The sequence below is a fragment of the Hypanus sabinus genome, chromosome 5 (assembly GCF_030144855.1).
Source record: "Hypanus sabinus isolate sHypSab1 chromosome 5, sHypSab1.hap1, whole genome shotgun sequence".
Taxonomy (NCBI): Eukaryota; Metazoa; Chordata; class Chondrichthyes; order Myliobatiformes; family Dasyatidae; genus Hypanus; species Hypanus sabinus.
In genome coordinates, this window is record NC_082710.1 from 45,262,293 (window position 1) to 45,282,558 (window position 20,266).

The window sequence follows — 20,266 nt, forward strand, 5'->3', positions numbered from 1 at the left end:
GGTGTTCTAACATGAAAACCATTCTTGTTCGGTGTTCTTGTAGTGAACTGGTGAACAGAGATTTTAGCAAGTTCTTTTTCATGTCCTTCAGCATTGTACATTGTGCTGTTGGTGTGATCTTTGCAGGACACCCACTCAAAGGAGAGTAGCAACAGTACTGAATATCCTCCATTCGTTGAAAATTTCTCTTACTGTGGACTGATGAACACTCAGGTCTTTAGCAATGCTTTTGTCACCTCTTCCAGCTTCATGCATCTCTGCAGTTCTTCTAAGGTCCTCTAAAAGTTGTTTTGATCGAGGCATGGTGCATATGAACAGATCTTCCTTGAGAAGAGGAGGCTTTGTCAGTAACCTGACTGTGTGTCTTTTTTTATAAGGCAGGACATCTCAACAACCCACACCTCCAATCTCATCTCATTGATTGGAACGCCTGACTCCAAATTGCTTTTGTAGAAGGCACTACCCGAGAGGATCACGTACTTCTTTGATCCTAGACTGTGATTGTTTAAATGGTGTACTCAGTATTGGCAAGAAGTTGTACAGTTGTTTATGTGTTAATAGTTTAGGCAGATTGTGTTTGTCTGTTATTGTGACTTGGATAAAGATCAGACCATATTTTATGAGTAATTAATGCAGAAAACCAGATATTTGCCAAGGGTTCACAAACTTTCTTGCAAGTGTAGTTCTAACACTAAAGTTATTAAAAAATATATGGTGAGAGTTGGAGGAATTAAATATCAAGAAGGAAGGTGAAGAAAATATTTGGATAAATATAGGAACTTGTGCGAGTATTAGATAATCATGGTAGACTTAAAAGGGAGTCCCTTAAAAGAATTACTTTCACTGCTTTCCCTGTATTTATTTTTCCCACATTCCTAGTATCTTTTGGTGACTGGTTTTAATCTCACTGACATCTTAACATTTCTTTTTCTGTGCTTATTTTGGAGTTTTACTGACTTTTGAATTTGTCTCCAATATTCTTTGCTGGGATAGTATATAAAACCAAAATAAGTGAAACAGAATCTGAAAAACTAAAGCTGGAAGTGGAATCTAAATTTGTCAAATTTGGAGTAGGTATAAAGAAAAGAAGCTGGAGGGAGCAAGAGTAGGACATGGTACTGTTGACAAAAGAGAGTAACTATTCAAATTACTTATGATATCATAAGGTCATTGGCACTGCTTAAACTGGACAATCATTTGACTCATGCTATGCAAGACATTACTGGCAAGATTATTGTACAGGTAGTCCCTGAGTTACAAACGTCTGACTTACGGACAGCTTTTACTTACAAACCGAGGAAGGAGAATGCCATCCGCCATTTTAAACTGTTGTTGTTGACACTGTGTTGAGTGTTTAACTTTGTATTTGGCTTAAATTTTTCTTAGTAAGATTCACCCTGACACCACCCCCCCCCCCCCCCCCCCCACCTTCTGGTCGGTTGGTGGCACAGTGAGATCAGCACCGGGCTGGCAAACGGAGGTTCCCGAGTTCAATCCAGAGAGAGACCACTCCTATGCCGAGTTGATGTTGAGCTCGCAACTCTACCTCGTTTAAAAAAAAAGACACTGCCACCTCCAGTTTAAATTCCCACGCAGAATATTGTGGAGGATCAAATACCCAAACCCAGCACAGCCCCCACTTGTCCCATATAGCCTGTTTTAGTGCAGTGGTCCTTAGGACCCAGCGGACCTCGGGACATGCCGCCCACAGTGTTTCTGTTCCATTGACAGGAAGCAATCGCGATTGAAAATAAAGTGGAAATAATAAAGCGTTTGGAAAGAGGTGAAACGCCATCAGTCATTGGAAAATCGTTAGGTTATAGTCGGTCAACGATCAGAACAATTTTAAAGGATAACGGATAAAGTGAGAATAATGGAGCATGTGAAAGACCCTGCCCCGATGAAAGCTACAATTATTACTAAGCAACGCAGTGGCTTAATTATTGGAATACATATGTTTAAGTGTTTTATATGCATAGAAAGGCAAAATACATACTATATACTAAGACAAGCATTTGACTAACTGACTCTAAATAATACCGGATGTACTTGTTCCGACTTATGTACAAATCCGACTTAAAGACGGACTCAGGAACGGAACTTGTACATAACCCGGGGACTGCCTGTACTAGTTATAGAAGTTCAGCAAAAAATGTCATTAGGAAATTGTATTGGTTTTGATTATTGTCTCATGTACCAAGATGTAGTGAAATCAAATCATTGCAGTGCATTGAACTAAAATGTGGTAAGCAATAACAATGTAGAATAAAGCATAAAAGCTTCCAAAAATGCTATGCAAGGTACCTATAAAGTGCAATGAAGAAGATTGTTAATCAAGAGTCCATCTTATAGTAACAGTGGGATAGAAGCTGTCATTGAGCTTGGTGGTATGTGCTTTCAGGCTTTTGTATCTTCTTCCTGAAGGGAAAGGAAAAGAAAGAACTTCCAGGGTGGGTGGGGTGTTTGATTTTTTTTTTGCTGTCTGCTTTACTGAGGTAAAAAGTATAGACAGAGTCCATGAATGGGAGGCTGGTTCCTGTGATGTGCTGAGTTGTATCCATAACTCTGCAGTTTCTTGCAGTCATGCACAGAGCAGTTGCTATACTATGCCATTATGTATCCAGGTAGAATATTTTCTATGGTGCAACAAGGGGCAAACCAAATTTCTTCAGCCTCCTGAAGAAGTATTCCTCTGTGTGAAAGGCTTAACCAATGCCTCGAGGGGGATAAATTGTCAAAACTCTTACACAAGTATGCTTCCAAAATAGTGTAAATTTGGTTTAAATAGAGGAGGTCCACGTTTACTCTTAACTAGCCTTAATCTTTTGAACTTCTATTACAGGAGGGAAAATGTCCGCCTGACAGTAGGATGGCAATCTGGTTCAAATGCAATTCATAAAAAGGTACATCATATTAATTATCTTTGCCTGTAAATATCCCATAAAACGATTGTCTTCACTGCAGTTTTTAAAATGTCCGATTTGTATACCATCAAGTTAATTTTATATAGCATCGTTTAATATAGAAAATATTCCAAAAGATTATAGCAGTCCAAGCTATAAGAGTGGCATGAATGTTATTATGAAAAGCTTGATCAAATTACTGTTTTAAAGTGAAAGGTGAAGAGATGGTGGGGTAGTTGAAGTGGACTTGCTTACACAAAGAATTTCAGGCATGGTCTAGCTGGCTGAGAACAAGACCTGCAAGAGAAGGCATTGAAGAGAGAATATAGAAAGTGAAATGGTTCAAGATTGATTGTCATTTTCAGTGTACAAGTGTAAAGGAGAACAAAATAATTGTTACTTTGTGTCCAATACAACACAAAAAAACATACGAAGATAAAGAACACGATTAAAGAATTGCAATTAATATGGATGCATAAGATAGCAAATATACATGTTTATTATACAAATATAAAGTGACCTAGGTCCAGGAAATACAGTGATTCTAATAGGAAATAAATAAAAAACTAATGGTGGTGAATAGTGTTAGCAGAAGAGAGCAGTTATTTTGGGGAGGGAGGAATTGTGAACAATCTGTTGGTAACCAAGAAGTGATATTGCAAGACAGGAGACAGCAACTGAGTTAAGAAAAGGGAAGAGGGATTGTGGTAAATCAATGCTGTTAATGGATTTAAATAGCATTGTAATTGATACGACAAGAATGGGGTGGGAAAATGATGTAGAAGAAACTGCCTGCATGTCACATCTTTATAATGGCTGTGAAAACCTCCTGAGTGTAACACTAAAGGTCTGCATATCTGGACAAGCTATTCCTCTAGCCAAGTTATTCTGATGTAGCCTATGACACTGGGATCTACCGGAGGATGTAAGAAGATAGTTTATTTACTATCCATTTTTTAAAAATGAACTTCGCCATCTATTTGGTCTTTGGGCATTCTCACAATCGTCAAGGTAATACAATATTTTGTAAATAATTCAAGTAGTTGTTATTCTAGTAATCTTTAAAACAAACTTGCTCTTTGCCAGAGGATTAGGAATAAGGCAGTTACATACTTAGGTTTATCTTAATTTACAATTCCATAAATAATTATTCAATCAAGATTGAATAATAGTTATTTTAAAAAAGTGAAATTAGGTTAATATTATACTCACTGAGCTTTTAAAGATAACTACTATCTGATTGCCTGATTTTCAAATTCTTGGGGGTGATGGGGTCTGATAAGGTCTGATCTTCCCCCAAGTGCAGTGTTTCAGACATGGTCTAACGAGTAAGATTTATGCCATTCAATTGACAAATGTTGTCCATCCTTATCAGTAAAATATATTAAAAAAATACAGATGCTGAAAGAAAACTGGAAGCAACCAGCAGTTCACGCAGGACAAGTTAGGAGAGAAATAAACTTAATTGTTTGCTTCAAAGACCCTTCATCAGAACTGTAACAGTGAGAAAACAAGTGTGTCTTAAGTTGTAGAGGTGGCAAGAACACAATGTTCATGCTCAGGTGCAGGCCAAAGTTGTCAAGTTAACGGTTGCTAAATCTGACAAAATAAGAAAAGCCGCAGGTACATCAATGGAGGGGATGGGAGTGGAGTGGAGTGGAGATTAACCTGCAACAGTTAAAGTTTACATTGTGCGTAGTTGGGAGATGATTTCTGCAGGACATAATTTGAATAATATAGATTGATCATTGGAGTGGAATGGAAAAATTATGTGATGGGTAAACAGAAACCCAAGGTCGTCCTTATGGACTATATGGAGTTATTCTGAAAAGCAGTTAAAGTTTTTTATTGTGTTGGCAGAGGAGATCATATTGTTAACACGAAGGGCAATAGAGTAAATTGGATTGAACAGTACAACACAGGAACAGATAATTTAACCCACAGTGTTGTGCTGAAACAATAAAATTAGTAATCAAGTAGCCAACTGAACTAATCCCCTCTGCCTAAACAATGTTCATATTCTTCCATTCCCCTCACTTTCATGTGTCTGTCTAAACATCTCTTGAATGTCCCTAATGTATATGCCTCTAACTACCCAGACAGCACATTCCAGGCACCTACCACTCTGTGTAAAATGACTTGCCCCTCACATCTCCTTTGAACTTCACTCTCATATTAATTTCATTCCCTCTGGTATTAGACATTTCAACTCTGGGAAAAAGTTAATGTCTCACTATCTATGCCTTTCATAATCTTATAAACCTTTATCAGATCTCCCCAAAGCCTCTGTTGCTCCAGAGAAAGCAACCCGAGTTTGTCCAACCTTGTTATAGCATATGCCCTCTGATCTAGACAGCATCCTAGTAAACTTCTTCTGCATCCTCTCCAAATCCTCAGTCTCTTTCCTATAGTTTTGTAAAGCTGCAACATAACTTCCTGACTTTTAAACTCACTGACTAATAAAGGTAAGCATGACGCATGCTTTCTTAACCACCCTGTTAACCTGTGTAGCCGTGTTCAGTGAGCTATGAACTTGGACCCCAAGATCCCTCTGCTCATCAACACTTTTAAGGATCTTGTTCTTAAGTGTACTGTCTCTTTACATTTGATCTACCAAGGTGTAGCACTTCACATTTGGCTGGGTTAAACTCCATCTGCCATTTCTCTGCCTATGTCTGTAATTGATCTATCTCCTGCTCTATTCTTCGCTGGTCTATTACACCACCACCAATCTTTGTATCATCTGAAAATGTAGTAGTCCACCTATTTATATTTATACATGGGCTCTCCTGGATGCACCTAATAAATATTGCCCTATGTAAGCCTCTTGTGCTAAGAAGGTCCCTAAGAGAAATTGAAGTCTCCCATAACAACCCCATATTCGTTCTCTGGGACATTAAGCACCCATTCCTGTTTCTCAACCAAGTTTGTGTAATTGCCACAATATTATAGTTTCATGTACTGATCCACACTTTAAGTTCATCACCTTTACCCATAATATCCTAGCATTAAAGTATACACATTTCAAACTATCCATCCCATTGTATCTGTAACTTTGATACTTACTGGATTTTTTTTTGCTGGCCTGGACATCTACCTTCCTCTCCATCTCTCCACTTTCTGACCTGGTGCTCTGGCTCCCATAAGTGCAAATTAATTAATTGCTTCACTTTTAAGGCCAATTTGAGTCTGGATATTGGAAAGAAAAGATGTAAAAAGGACAGTTGGATAATTTTGCACTATTAAATGGGGAAGGGCTTCGAGAAGCTGGAGGACTGGAAAATTGCAATTGTCACTCCACCCTTTAAGAAAGGAGGAAATAGCAGAAAGAAAATTATAGACCAATTAGTCTGACCTTAGTGGCTGGGAAGATGTTGGGGTCAATTGTTAAGGATGAGGTTATGGTGACACAAGACAAGATAGGACAAAGTCAGTATGGTTTCCTTAAGGGAAAATCTTGCCTGATGAAACTTTTGGAATTCTTTGAGGAGATTATACGTAGGGTAGATAAACAGCATTAAGACAAAGTAAAAGCTCAGAAAATACCTTTATTCAAGGTGACTTCAACGCAAAAGTAGGCAAGACCAGGGATGAGGTCAATATTGGGCATTATGGCATAGGAGAGAAATGAGAGAGGTGAACGAGTAGCTACATGGGTCACAGAAAAATATTATATAATTGGTAATACCGTCATCAAGCAACACCAGAGACAACTATGGACATGGAAGAGTGCAGGGGATAGCACCAGAAACCAGATTGATTACGTGCTTATAAGGAGAAGGTATAAAAATGTTCTGAAATCATGCAAAGCATACCCAGGTGCAGATTTCTACAGTGATCACATACCAATAATCAGCGTGATGTACCTCAGACTCAGAAAGCTTAAAAGACCAAGAATAGAGCCAAAGCTGAATTAGGGACTTTGAGAAAAAACAGTGACATCAAAAATGAATTCCAGATGACAGTGAAGAACAAATTCAAGGCTCCACAAAACATCACTATTACAGAACAGCAATGGGAAAACCTCAGAGACAGCATAACACAAGCAGCACTAGAGCTGATTCCCAAACAACAGGCTAAAAAGAAATGGATGACGAGAAATTCTGAATCTTATGGAACAAAGAAGAAAATGTAAGGAAAACAAAGAAGCCTATGTATCCTTGCATGCACAGATAACAGCCAAGTGCAAGGAAGCAAAAGAAAAGTGGCTTAAGGACAAATGTGAGTTAATAGAACAATTGCAGAAGATCAACAACAGCAAACGTATGCACGACAAGATCAAAGAGGCCACAAATCGGAAGAAAAGTGGGGCAACAACAGGATGTATAAAAGCAAAAGACGGATCTACAATTAGGGAAAAAGGAAAAATAATACAAAGATGGTCAGAATACATCAAAGACCTATATGATGACAAAGACCAAGAGGACAACTTTGATATTGGCAACAGCAACAACAAGGGCCCAGCAATACTGAGAGAAGAAGTTGAACATGCTATGAAGAAGATGCGAAAGGGAAATGATCAGGACCAGATAGCATTCCAGTTGTACTGTATGAAGCACTAGAAGATTTTGATGTAGAGAAATTAATAATTTCATCAAATAGAATATACAACAGTGGCAAAGTACCAGAAGATCTTTTAAAGGCAGTATTCATTGCACTGCCAAAGAAACCAGGTGCAACAGAGTGTGGACAACGCAGAACAATTAGTTTAATGAGCCACCTCACAACAATTCTACTTAGAAACATCATGTTCAGAATAAAAAACAAATTTAAACCAGAGATCAGTGAAGAACAGTGGGGCTTTGTCGAAGGCAAGGGAACGTCAAGCGCAACTTGTATTCTCAGGAATATTATTGAAAGGTCAATAGAAGTACAAGAAGAACTATACTTCTGTTTCATTGACTACACAAAAGCTTTTGACACAGTGGAACACCAAGTCATCATGAAAATGCTTAAAGATATTAATAACGACAGAAAAGTTCTAAGAATAATCAGGAATCCAGTGAAAACATCATGAGAACCATACAAGATGAACCTGGAATAAGTATAGGAGGATACAATGTGAACAACCTCTGGTATGTGGATGATACAGTACTGATAGCAAACAGTAAAGTAAATTTACAGAAACTAGTATCTACCATCAACAGAGAGCGAAAGACTTGTCCTAATCTTAAACAAAAAGAAAGCTGAAGTAATGGTAATATCAAAGAAACCTGATATCCCAAACTGTAGGATCGTATTGGGAAATGAAATCCTGAAACAAGTTCACAACTTCAAGTACCTTGGATCATGGGTAACATCTGATGGCAAATGCGAAACAGACATAAAAGCAAGAATAGCAATGTCAAGAACAGCATTTACAGAAATGAGAAACATCCTAACGATAAAGAAAATAGCAATTGACATCTGCCTTAGAACTCTCAGCTGCTACATTCTTTGTATATTGATGTATGGCCGCGAGTCATGGACCATCACAAATGCAATGGAAAAAAGAATCAATGCAGCAGAGATGTGGTTCCTCAGCAGAATGCTGTACATATCATATGCAGACAGGATAATCAACGAAGAAGTTCTACAGAGAACGAAAACAAAACATACATTACTTAAAAAACAGCAATCCAAATTCTTTGGACACATTATGCGATGAGAGACATTAGAACGTTTAGTTACAACTGGAAAGCTGGAAGGAAAAAGAAGCAGAGGCAGATAGTGAATGAAAATGATAGATGGATTAACATCATGGTTAGAAACAGGGGAGGCAACAACTACAATTTGGAGGGTCAGGGACCGTGATGGATGGAGAGACGTATTCGCCCACACCGAACGGCAAGGCACCTGAAGGGAAGATAAAGGGGATGCAGTGGATGTTGTATATTTGGACTTACAGAAGGCTTTTGACAAAGTGCCACACATGAGGCTGCTTACCAAGTTAAGAGCCCATGGTATTACAGGAACATTACTGGCAAGGTTAGAGAATTGGCTAATTGGTGGGAGGCAGCGAGTGGCGGGAATAAAATGATTCTTTTCTGGTTGGCTGCCAGTGGTGGCCTGCAGGGGTTGGTATTGAGACCACTTCTTTTTATGCTGTATCTCATTGATTTAGATGATGGAATAGATAACTTTGTTGCGAAGTTTGCAGATGATACAAAGATTGGTGGAGGGGCAGGTAGTGTTGAGGAAATGGGTAGGCTGCAGAAGGACTTAGACAGATTAGGAGAATGGGCAAGAGAGTAGCAAATTAAATACAATGTTGCAAAATGTATGGTCATGCACTTTATAGAAATAAATGTGCAAATTATTTTCTAAATGGGGAAAAAATCCAAGGGACTTGGGAGTCCTTGTGCAGAACATCCTAAAGATTAACTTGCAGGTTGAGTCGGTGGTGAGGGAGGCAAATGACATGTTAGTATTCATTTCAAGAGATCTAGAATGCAAGAGCAAGTACGTGATCCTGAGGTTTTATAAGGCACGAGCTAGGCCTCACATTGAGTATTGTGAACAGTTTTTGGCTCCTCATCTAAGAAAAGATGTGCTGGCACTGAAGAGGTTTTAGAGGAGGTTCACAAGAATGATACTGGAAATGAAAGGGCTATCATATGAGGAATGTTTGATGGCTTTGGGTCTATACTCACTGGAATTTAGAAGGATGAGGGGGGGATCTCATTGAAACCAGAAGTTGAAAGGCCTAGGTAGAGTAGGTGTGGAAAGGATGTTCCCTGTGGTGGGGGAAGGCTAAGACAAGAGGGCGCAGTTTCTGGATATAGCGGCATCTACTTAAAACCAAGATGTGGGGAAATTTCTTTAGCCAGATGGTGGTGAATTTGTGGAATTAATTACCACAGGCAGCTGTGGAGGCCAGGCCATTGGGTGTATTTAAGGCAGAGCTTGATAGGTTTTTGATTGGATACTGCATCAAAGATTATGGGAAAGCCAGGGAGTGGGACTGAGGAGGGGAGAAAGGACCCGCCATGATTGAATGGCAGAGTAGACTCGATGGGCCAAATGGTCTAGTTCTGCTCCTATGTCTTATGGTCTCATTATTGAACTCTAATACTAGACTTCACCATTCAGTAGTGATTTTAAATTGTTCTTTAAAAATAATTTTTATGCCCTGTCTTAGGATTTATCTGTCCGTTTGACTGATGACACAGATCCCTTCTTCTTGTATAATCTTATGATTAGTGAAGATGATTTTCTGAGGTAGGTGTGAATTAGAATATTGTCATTTGATCATTTACCGATTCTTATTTGCTATCATGTGTTAGTAATCTGTAATAGAATAGTTAGAAATTTAACCCAAAATTGCATTATTTCTCCATTTGTAGCTCCTTATTCTTCACACATGCTGCTGGGCTCTATCAGTTATCCACAAAGTGCTGATTTGTTATAGCTTTCTTGTTCCTAGGGTCCAAGCAATCATAGGTACACATTCTTCTCTGCTTAAGAAAAGGAAATCTTTTTGGGCTGGCTCTGCTGTGTGTGGAACAGCTGCTCCCATAGTGAAACTGATCTCATGTTTGCATGACTTTGTAGAATCAGCCACTGGCACAATGTGCAGGGGTCTCCTGTGAGGGCTGTTTTTGGGTGAGTTGTGCACCCACTCAGTAATAAGATGCAGGAATCTAGGCTACATTTTGGCTGATACAATAATTGTGTGCTGTTGTTGGGAAACCAGTAGCAGCTGCTCCATGTTGATATTACTGGAGCTTACAGTTTCTTCCCTGTTAGAAATAAAAGCTGTTGCCTGTTCCTCTCTTTAGCAATGATCACTGTTGGAGATGTAACCACAACACAATTTCTTTTACGGTATTTTGTAAAGGGCTTTCTTAAGATCCAAATACACTACATTCAGTGGTTCCCTTTTTTCCTAATCTGTCAGCTACAACCTCAAAAGAAGTTCTATCAGGTTTGTATAATACTGTTTACATTTTGGGACTCCATCTGGACGCTGTCAAATCCTACCATCTAAGTACTTTGTTATTTTCCTTAATAATAGATTCCGTTATTTTTCTATTATGAAAGTCAGTGATTGGCAGCATCCATCTTGTGAGAAACTGAATTACTGTTGATGGTCAATGACCTTCATCAAAACTGGTCTGTAGTTTTGTATTTTTTTCGTTTCTCTCAAAGTTGATGTTTGCTACTTTCTTAATTATGGGAACCATTCTAGAAATTGAATTTGGAAAATAACTCCACATGTATCTCTTTCAAAATGTTGCGATTCACATTGTCATATCCAAGGGATTTGTTACTTATCAATCCTGTGAATATTTCCAATAGCTGCTGCTTCTACCACTGACATTTTCTTTCACGTGTTGCTCTGCACTATTTCAGGGAGGTTGTTTTGTAGCCTGCATGAAGACAAACATTAATTGAACATCAAAAGCAAAATTGCAATGGAGAGGAATGCTAGTCTGCTTCATCTGCAAGGCCCTGTGTGCATACTGGGACTTCCACGCTGTAATAGGATACTGTAGACATGGATGGTTGCAAGTTAACTTTTAATAGACAGTTAAGTCACACCTGCCTAACATAAACAAATTATCAAAACATGAACACTTCTGGCTCTCAAAGTTAAATAATAAAGTTATTGAAGCTAATAAGAGTTAAGAAACTTGAAAATCCCAAAGCCTTTAAAACTATAATTAATATTACCAAAATCTTTTGTATCTACCTTCTCATTGAAATAAATATTCGATCTATGGTGTGTACTTGAGGCAAATTACCCATCATGGGTGTTAGGATATTCCTAATCTCATGCAACCATAGTGAACTCCATGAAAGAATCCATTGGTGGAGTACAGTATGTGCACCATTGGTGTATCGCTGAAGATAGCTTTCAAATTGACCTAGAGTTTACTGCTAGTTAAGCAGAAGACTCTTAACAAATAGGAAAAATTATCAGGGTTCTAAGTCAGCATAGGGGTTCCTAGACCTAAAGTTTCAAACCATTAGCAAATTGACATTTTCATTGTATTGGCTATCATTCAAAGTTAGTGGTGTATTCCTTGGAGGAATGCATTTAGGTGGTGTTTAATAACTCATCTGACAAAAAGATTACTACCTATATATTTGCTATTTTTGCTTTACTCCCTTCATGACATCATTGCAAGATATTGAGAATCCTTGGGGGGGGTGGAATTAAATGTGGGTATCTCATCACAATTTAATAATGTAGAGTTCAAAATTCCATAATAGGAAATTGATGTAGGACATTGGATAGATCTTACCTAGAGTACTTTAGTCAGGGTTGCTCTCCATATTACAAAATGATGGAGGGATTAGCAAGGGTCCAATAATATTAAAAATGATACCTCCAGATCTGAAGGATATAACTATTTCAATGGGATCTTTTCTAAATGAAAGAGGCAGCAAGGAGTGTATTAATAGAGCTCTTTAAGATTATGAAATGATTTATAAAGGTATCCAAGGCTAGAAACCATAAATATATAAATTGTCAATAATGTTTCAGTTGTTAATACCTTCATCTGAGTCAAGAGAATCCAGAATCTGTCCTAGCAAAGACTTGAGCAGATAAATTAAGCTGATTGTTTCCAGTGCAGTATTGATGTACAGATAGGGATGCTGTTTTACAAATGAATATTAAACACTACCTGAATGTTTCCCTCCAAGAAACATGTCATCTGAATTTTGAAAAATATGACTGTTGCCTTCCTATCAGCTTGAACCAGTCTGTCCATTCTCATTAACAAGGCAGCTTTGCCCACAGAACTGCTGCTCACTGGGTGTTTTTTTGCTTTTTGCATCATTCTCTGTAAACTCTAGAGACTGTTGTGCATGAAAATCCCAGTTTCTTGGAGTCGTCATATAAAAACAGGTTTTATTTTGAAAGAACATCGATTTTATATTTTGCTATGGCATTAGAATAAGTCCCAAAATTTCACCACTTCCCATATCTACATTAACAAAATGACATAGTAAACACAGTCCTGGTGTAATCCAAAGGCAACCCCCACAACCACAGCTCCTCTCCTACCCTCCGAGTCCCAGAATATCCCAACCTGGATCATATCAGCTAAGTAGGATTGTCACCTAGTCCGTCTCCCAAGTTATGTAATTACATAAATAAGCGTGTTTTTAAATGTTGCTGCTACAACAAAATGAATTTCCCACTCAGGATCAATAAATTACTTATTATTCACTGAGACAAATACCAGAAGCACTTGAGGGGAAGACAATGAAAATGATAGAGGAAGGTATAGTGTATTATACTGAACTGAGATGACAGAAGGTGAAAAAACTGGCCTTTGGAATATAAGTACACACTTTCCAGCCATTTGGATTGTTTTAATGCTTTAAGTTCGGCGCCATATAGCATTGCATTAAGATAACAATTTAATTTTACAGTTTAAAGAATCAACAAGGACTGCTTGTAGAATTTTCTGCTTTTCCCCAGCGGTTCATTGAACTTTTGGACCAATGTATCCAGGAACAAAACAAAGATGTTCCAAGGTGAGTTTGTATCTAGCTAATATTAAGTTAAGCATTACTGATTTTTTTTTTGAAATTTTCACTAGGATAAAGTTTCTATGATCCTGGATGGACAGTCTTATGATAAAGTTAAACTTGTACAGCTTTTAAATCAAGAGAGGTTTCGTATTGTTCTGAATAGTTGTCACTTTTTGATAGCTCATATGGACAATGTACATCGATTTACAGCATTAAGTCATTCATTCTATTTTTTTCTTGTCTAGAGGTAGACCTCTAGTTTGCACATAAATTATTGATCTTTATGCAGTTTCAGAATGATGGCGACAGTGTCTAGGGTGTAGTGGTGGAGCAGAGGTAGAAAAGTACCATATTTTATCAGTTGTGAATCATTCCCTTGTCTACACGTGGACTGAGAGGGAAACAAGGATTCAAATAACTACAGATAGCCCCAAGTTACAAACGTCCAACTTACGGACAGCTCGTACTTACGAACCGAGGAAGGAGAATGCCATCCGCCATTTTAAGCTGTTGCCATTGACACTGTGTTGAGTGTTTAACTTTGTATTTGGCTTAAATTTTTCTTAGCAAGATTCACCCTGACCCCTGACCACGCCCCCCCCCCCAATCGTTCCTGTCGGCTGGTGACACAGTGAGATCAGCACCGGGCTGGCAAATGGAGGTTCCCGAGTTTGATCTGGTGACAGACCGCTCCCGTGCTGGGTGATGTCGATCCAGTGACTCCAGTACCATCCGTGCCAGGTTGATGTCGAGCACACAACTCGACCTCGTAAATAAAACACTGCCACCTGCAGTTTAAATTCCCACGCGGAATATTGTGGAGGATCAAATACAGTATCCAAACCCAGCACAGCTCCCACTTGTCCCACTGTCTCAGTGTGGTGGACTTTTGGACCCAGGGAATTCAGTGCAGTGGTCGTTAGGACCTAGTGGACCTTGGGAGCCAACGGAGGTCGGGACCTGCCACCCGCAGTGTTTCTGTTCCGTTGATGGGAAGCTATCGCGATTGAAAATAAAGTGGAAATAATAAAGCGTTTGGAAAGAGTTGAAACGCCATCGGTCATTGGAAAAGTGTTAGGCTACAGTCGGTCAACGATCAGAACAATTTTAAAGGATGAAGTGAGAATAATGGAGCACGTGAAAGGCCCTGCCCCAATGATAGCTACAATTATTACTAAGCAATGCAGTGGTTTAATTATTAGAATACATTTGTTTCTTAAGTGTTTTATATGCATAGAAAGGTAAAATATATACTATATACTAAGACGAACGTTTGACTAACTGACGCTAAATAATACCGGATGTATGTACAAATCCGACTTAAAGACGGACTCAAGAACCGAACTCGTACGTAACCCGGGGACTGCCTGTACTGTTGGATTTAAATATGCGTTCCCATTCCATCCCACTTGACATCATCTGCAAGTCTTAGCTAGCAACTAAAACTAGAATCTGCATTGACATTGGGGTTCTAAATTTCCAGAATACTGTGGATTTTGATTGAAGTGCTCTGAACAGTCTGCTAGAGATAGAGCTGTGAAACTATTGTATAAAGTAGTATCTTCAGAGGGCTAGATCGGCAGAAATGGAAGTTAATTTGCGTAACATTACTTTGATGCCATTCAATAACCTTTGTACATTCTGGGATTGTTATAGCACTTTATAACTATTGTTATCTTTTAATAATTTCTCATTTTAAATTTCTTCCATCTATTCATTGATTTTTCATCCAAAGGTTTACTCTTCAGTTAGTAACGCAGTCTCCAGCATTGGATCATATGCCTGCAAGTTTAAATATAATAGAAACTAACCCATTCAAGCACCTCACGCATCTCTCCTTAAAGCTGCTTCCAGGAAATGACAATGAGATAAAGAAATATTTAGCACTCTGCCTTCATAATGTGAAGGTTAGTTTCTACATTGATTTGTTATTCTCAAATTTATACTGCTGTATTAAATAACTCTTTCTCTAAAATATTTTATCATAATAATCAGATGCAGTTTTGTTATTTGATTGCTGTGTTATTATAGATAATAGCCCACTTATTCAGTGCAGGCATTAGCTTAAATGCAGAAACTTGAACTTAAACTCATTAGTAATTGGCATTGTATGTATTTCACTCTGCTTCACTGCTGAGCTCTATTTGTTGAACTGTGCTTGGATGGGAGACTACCTGGCTGTAGTTGGATTTGCCCAGTTCCATTGCACTGTGAAAGCATCACGTCATGTTTGATCTCAAATGCTAAAGACTTGTTTATTCTTGGATGAGATTACCAAGTGCTCTGGTATTTGCAAATATCCATTAATTTTTGAGTTTAATGGATACTATGATACTTTGCAGAAATTCATGACCTATGAAAGAACAGATACCTAATATATCTGTTACTCTTTTTACTTTCCTACCATGAATATTTGCTTGCATGACTAAAATCTCAAGTCTTAAAGATCAAACAGCTTTATTTGTGACATGTACATCAAAACATACAGTAAAATGCGTTGTTTTTATCAACAACCAACGCAGTCTGTGGATTGTGCAGGAGGCAACCTGCTTCCCATGCCAACCACAGCATGCCCACCATTTACTAATCCTAACCTGTACGTCTTTGGAATGTGGGAAGAAACCCACATGACCACATGGACTAAATTTACCCCATATGAACAAATTATGTTGTGGAACACATTCCAACATTTTACTCTCCCATTACTCTGCCTTTATATGACCACTGATGTACGATAAAATACTGCATCATTATTGAAGAGATCAAAGTATAATTAAGTCATTAATTTGATATCTTGCAATTAAATCTTCATAATAGACAAATGGAGCTAATTTTAAATGTTTCCTTTCAGATAGAAAATGTTTCATTACAAGAAAGGTTACATAGAACAGAGGAAGACTTAATGAAAAGATTAAGCATCACTCAACAGGTTTGTTTATTGCAAATCTTGATTGTGGTAGTGTCATGGTCCATCGCTGTGCATCATAAATTAGAAGCTTACTTAATCCCTGCTTGAACTGAAGTGTTTGCCTTGAGAGTTTAAGAGCAGGATTATCTGTACCAATGTAATCTTCAGGGTTCACTCTGCCACATTGTTCTGTTATTGTCTGCTTCAGTCAACACGCAACACTTTGAAAATGAATAAGGAATTGTTGTGCACACTTATACTATTTGCATTCAACTTTACCTTTTGGCTTCTGGTATTGATGGCATTTCTCAATTCCTGTTGGTCTTCATCCCAGAGGAGTTACAACATTTGATTCATTATTGCCAAAAAATGAAATTGTAAATAAATTCTCTTTACCTTTGAAAGGCAATGCATAATTCATACTGGCTAATGATGTTTACTGCTTTATTTTCATGTTTAGACCTTAGCAGAAAAGAGTAAGGAACTGGACAGATTACGTAATGAATGGACAACACATACTAACTTGATGACAAACAAACACAGCCAAGAAGTTACTTTGGAACGGGAAAAGGCTTTACAGGTAAGAGAATGTATGAATTCATTAAAGGAGGATATAATTCAAAAATAACTAGATGTGCTCATATAATGAGCAATACTGGATGGTTTAGATATATGTTTGGCTAAAAGGAGCTTAAATGCATTTTCAGAAGTCAAATACTACAGCACAAATGGATGTTTTCTACAGTAATTAAAACGCTTTGTAAGATAAATTACTTGGAATTATTGCTTAGGAAGCAACATTTTTCCATAAAAGAATGGATGAGCCTCAACCTCGCTCCTTAATTCCTAGTAATGTTTCTGCAGGCACCAACAGATCGATATAGTCCCTCAAATTTGAAAATGTTTTGTAGATAATGGCCCTTCTTGCAGACAGAGCAACAGTATGGACACAAAATTCATGTACCTTTTTCTAATAATTATTGAATATGATTATAAGGTTTCCTTTGAAGATGGAGTTGTGAATTAATGATTATGGAGCTGTTTCTATGTGTATTTCAAAGTATTTGTCCTTGCATATTGTTTGTTCACAAGTGCACCACTCACTTTACTCCCTCCCCTACGATTAAATGAATTGTAATCTGACTCAGTGATGTTGTAGAATGGGCTTCAACACAAAATACAAAATTATTTTTAAAAAATCTTTGACAAATGATAAGGCTTCCATTTAGTTCATGTAGGGCATATCATTTTATGTTCAGAAGGCTTTTAAGCATAGTATTTATCTTTGGTTAGATTCTTTTTCATTTAGATTTATAATCGGTGTGTATTAGTCCAAAATTACAGATAGGAATATAAGGTGGTTAAGAAGCATCCTCGATTAAGCTATTGGCAACACTTTGAAATGACTATATGGAGAAAGAAAGTATTGAGTTGATTGTATTAAGGCTATTTAGGTTGCTTTCATGAACCTTCAGCAAACTATCTGTTCTTCCACTATCATTTTAATTATACTTATGAATAATTATATTTTTGGTATGTAGAACATTGTTTGCATTGCAGTGTTAAAGTAACAATGATATTATTCTCTCTGTACTTCAGATCTTTATTGTAACCAGTTTTATAACCTAACTTCCTAGGCTCAAACGCACTACCAGCAACAATGGGAGCAGCAAAAAAAAGAAATAGAAGTCACAAATAGTCAAACAGTACAACATCTTGAAAGGAGAATAGCGGAAATAGAAGCTGTCAACAAGGACCTTACTGAAAGGAAATATAAATCAGAATCTGCAATACGAGAGATGAAAGCCAAATTATGCGTCATGGAAGAGGTTGGTTAAGTACTTTACTTTCAAGTGTTACGTAACGGATTAAAAAAGACCAGCAGAAATGGACATACCTGGAGTCTGAGTCTTCTGTTATAAATTCTATTTTATTAATAATTACGTGATAAAGTAATATAAAACAAGATAAGGTAAATGGGTTTGTAGAGTATATGCATATATATGTGAGTAATTAAAATTCCCAAGCTTCTCCCAGCTCAGGTGATTAGATGATACAGTCTTACGGTAGTATGGCAAGTAGTCAATTCAGTTCTGGAATTTGATTTGAGTAGAGTTGGAGAAAGCGAGAGAGAGTCATTTTGTCTTCCCAGTGCCGATGCCGTCAATCTTCCACATTGTCCTCCTGCTCCCAAAACTTATGGTCACCGGCTGTCACCACCAAAAAGAGGATGCACGTAGTACCGCTATCAACCCAGGCAACGGTTAAATACACCGATAGCATTCCTCCAGCCACCCTTTTGTCCACGCTGTGAGCAAAAACCCCACCTTTGTCGTGGGCACACAAAGCTCAACCAGTGTCTTCCTTGGTGTCTGGCATGTCTGATTACAAAGCCAACTGACCTTATATATATTCCACAAGCGCTGAACATTAGCTGTCCATCATATAGTTCCACCTTTCAGTTTCCAAGGCAGCTCACAGACTTTCTCTCTCTCCGTTGCTGAAATAGCACACACGCTGTTTGCTCCTCTCTCTCTCTCTCTCTCTCTCTCTCTCTCTCTCTCTCTCTCTCTCTCTCTTTTTAGAGGAACAGTCCACTTAAAATAATCCTTCAGATCTCGTCACACAAGTTTTAAATGTAAATTTTAACAATGCAATCAGATTTCAAGAAAAAAAAATTTAAACCCATTGGTTTAAAATGGGTAAACCGGGATCCTTCAATGGTGAGGCAAAGCAAGCCCTTCAGCGGTGGTGCTTTGTAGCACTAAGTCATATTAACTAAAATATTTTGGATTTGATCCTGGACTTCACTGAGTCAAATGTTACATTTTCATGTAGTTCTTTTCTTTTGAAATATTTTATGTTTGCCTCTCTGCTGTATTTAGGAATGTCAAAGATCAAAACAGGAAGTCATTTCACTGAGGCGAGAAAATGCCACTTTGGATGCAGAGTGCCATGAAAAGGAAAAGTTACTGAATCAGCTGCGTACAAGGACTGCAGTGTTGGAACAGGAAGTTAAGGATAAAGAGCAAGTGGTTACAAGGACAACAGAAGTCTGTGAAAGCATGCAGGAGCATAAGGTATTAAAAGCCACACATGTTTTAAGTTCCTGTCAAATTACATAATTAATTTGCAATGCTTGATACTAGATTTTTTTTTGTCTTGTAATTTGTGCAGTTAAACAAAGGTGATACATGATGACCTAACCTGGTCCCAACATATCGATGCAGTTATAAAGAATGCAAGGCATTGACTATACTTCATTAGAAGTTTGAAGAGATTTGGCATGTCAACAAATAAACTCAAAAACTTCTATAGATGTGGAGCAGCTTTGATGGGCCAAAATGGCCTACTTCTGCTGCTATATCTTATGTATGGTAGAGAACATTCTGACAGGCTGCATCACTGTCTGGTATGGTGGGGGGCTATTGCAGAAAGAAGCTGCAGAAGGTTGTAAATTTAGTCTGCTCCATCTTGGGTACTAGCCTACAAAGTACCCAAGACATCTTCAAGGAGTGAGGTCTTAGAAAGGCAGCGTCCATTATTAAGGACCTCCAGCACCCAGGGCATGCCCTTTTCTCACTGTTACCATCAGGTGGGAGGTACAGAAGCCTGAAGGCGCACACTCAGCGATTCAGAAACAGCTTCTTCCCCTCTGCCATCTGATTCCTAAATGGACATTAAACCTGTGAACACTACCTCACTTTTTATATATATAATATATATATATATATATTCTGTTCTTTTGCATGATTTTTAATGTATTCAATATACGTATACTGTAATTGATTTACTTTTTTTTTCCTCTTCTATATTATGTATTGCATTGAACTGCTGCTGCTAAGTTAACGAATTTCATGACATATGCCGGTGATAATAAACCTGATTCTGATTCTGAAGATAAGATTCATTTTGATATTGTTGATATTCTTGGCATTCTTCAGTTGGTGACTCTGGCTAACTGAGTTACTATATAGGATTGTTC

General features: G+C 37.9%; 1 protein-coding gene across 3 annotated transcripts in view; it reads left to right on the forward strand.

Moving 5' to 3' along the window:
- The window catches only part of sass6 (SAS-6 centriolar assembly protein), a 46,733-nt gene that overhangs the window by 13,631 nt on the left and 12,836 nt on the right, over window positions 1-20,266 (forward strand). For all 3 annotated transcript variants that reach the window (XM_059969882.1, XM_059969883.1, XM_059969884.1), the window contains exons 2-9: window positions 2,843-2,903; window positions 10,024-10,103; window positions 13,272-13,376; window positions 15,109-15,280; window positions 16,225-16,302; window positions 16,742-16,861; window positions 17,919-18,110; window positions 19,167-19,361. In XM_059969882.1, the coding sequence (XP_059825865.1) occupies window positions 2,843-2,903; window positions 10,024-10,103; window positions 13,272-13,376; window positions 15,109-15,280; window positions 16,225-16,302; window positions 16,742-16,861; window positions 17,919-18,110; window positions 19,167-19,361 (1,003 nt within the window). The remainder of the gene's footprint in view (window positions 1-2,842; window positions 2,904-10,023; window positions 10,104-13,271; window positions 13,377-15,108; window positions 15,281-16,224; window positions 16,303-16,741; window positions 16,862-17,918; window positions 18,111-19,166; window positions 19,362-20,266) is intronic.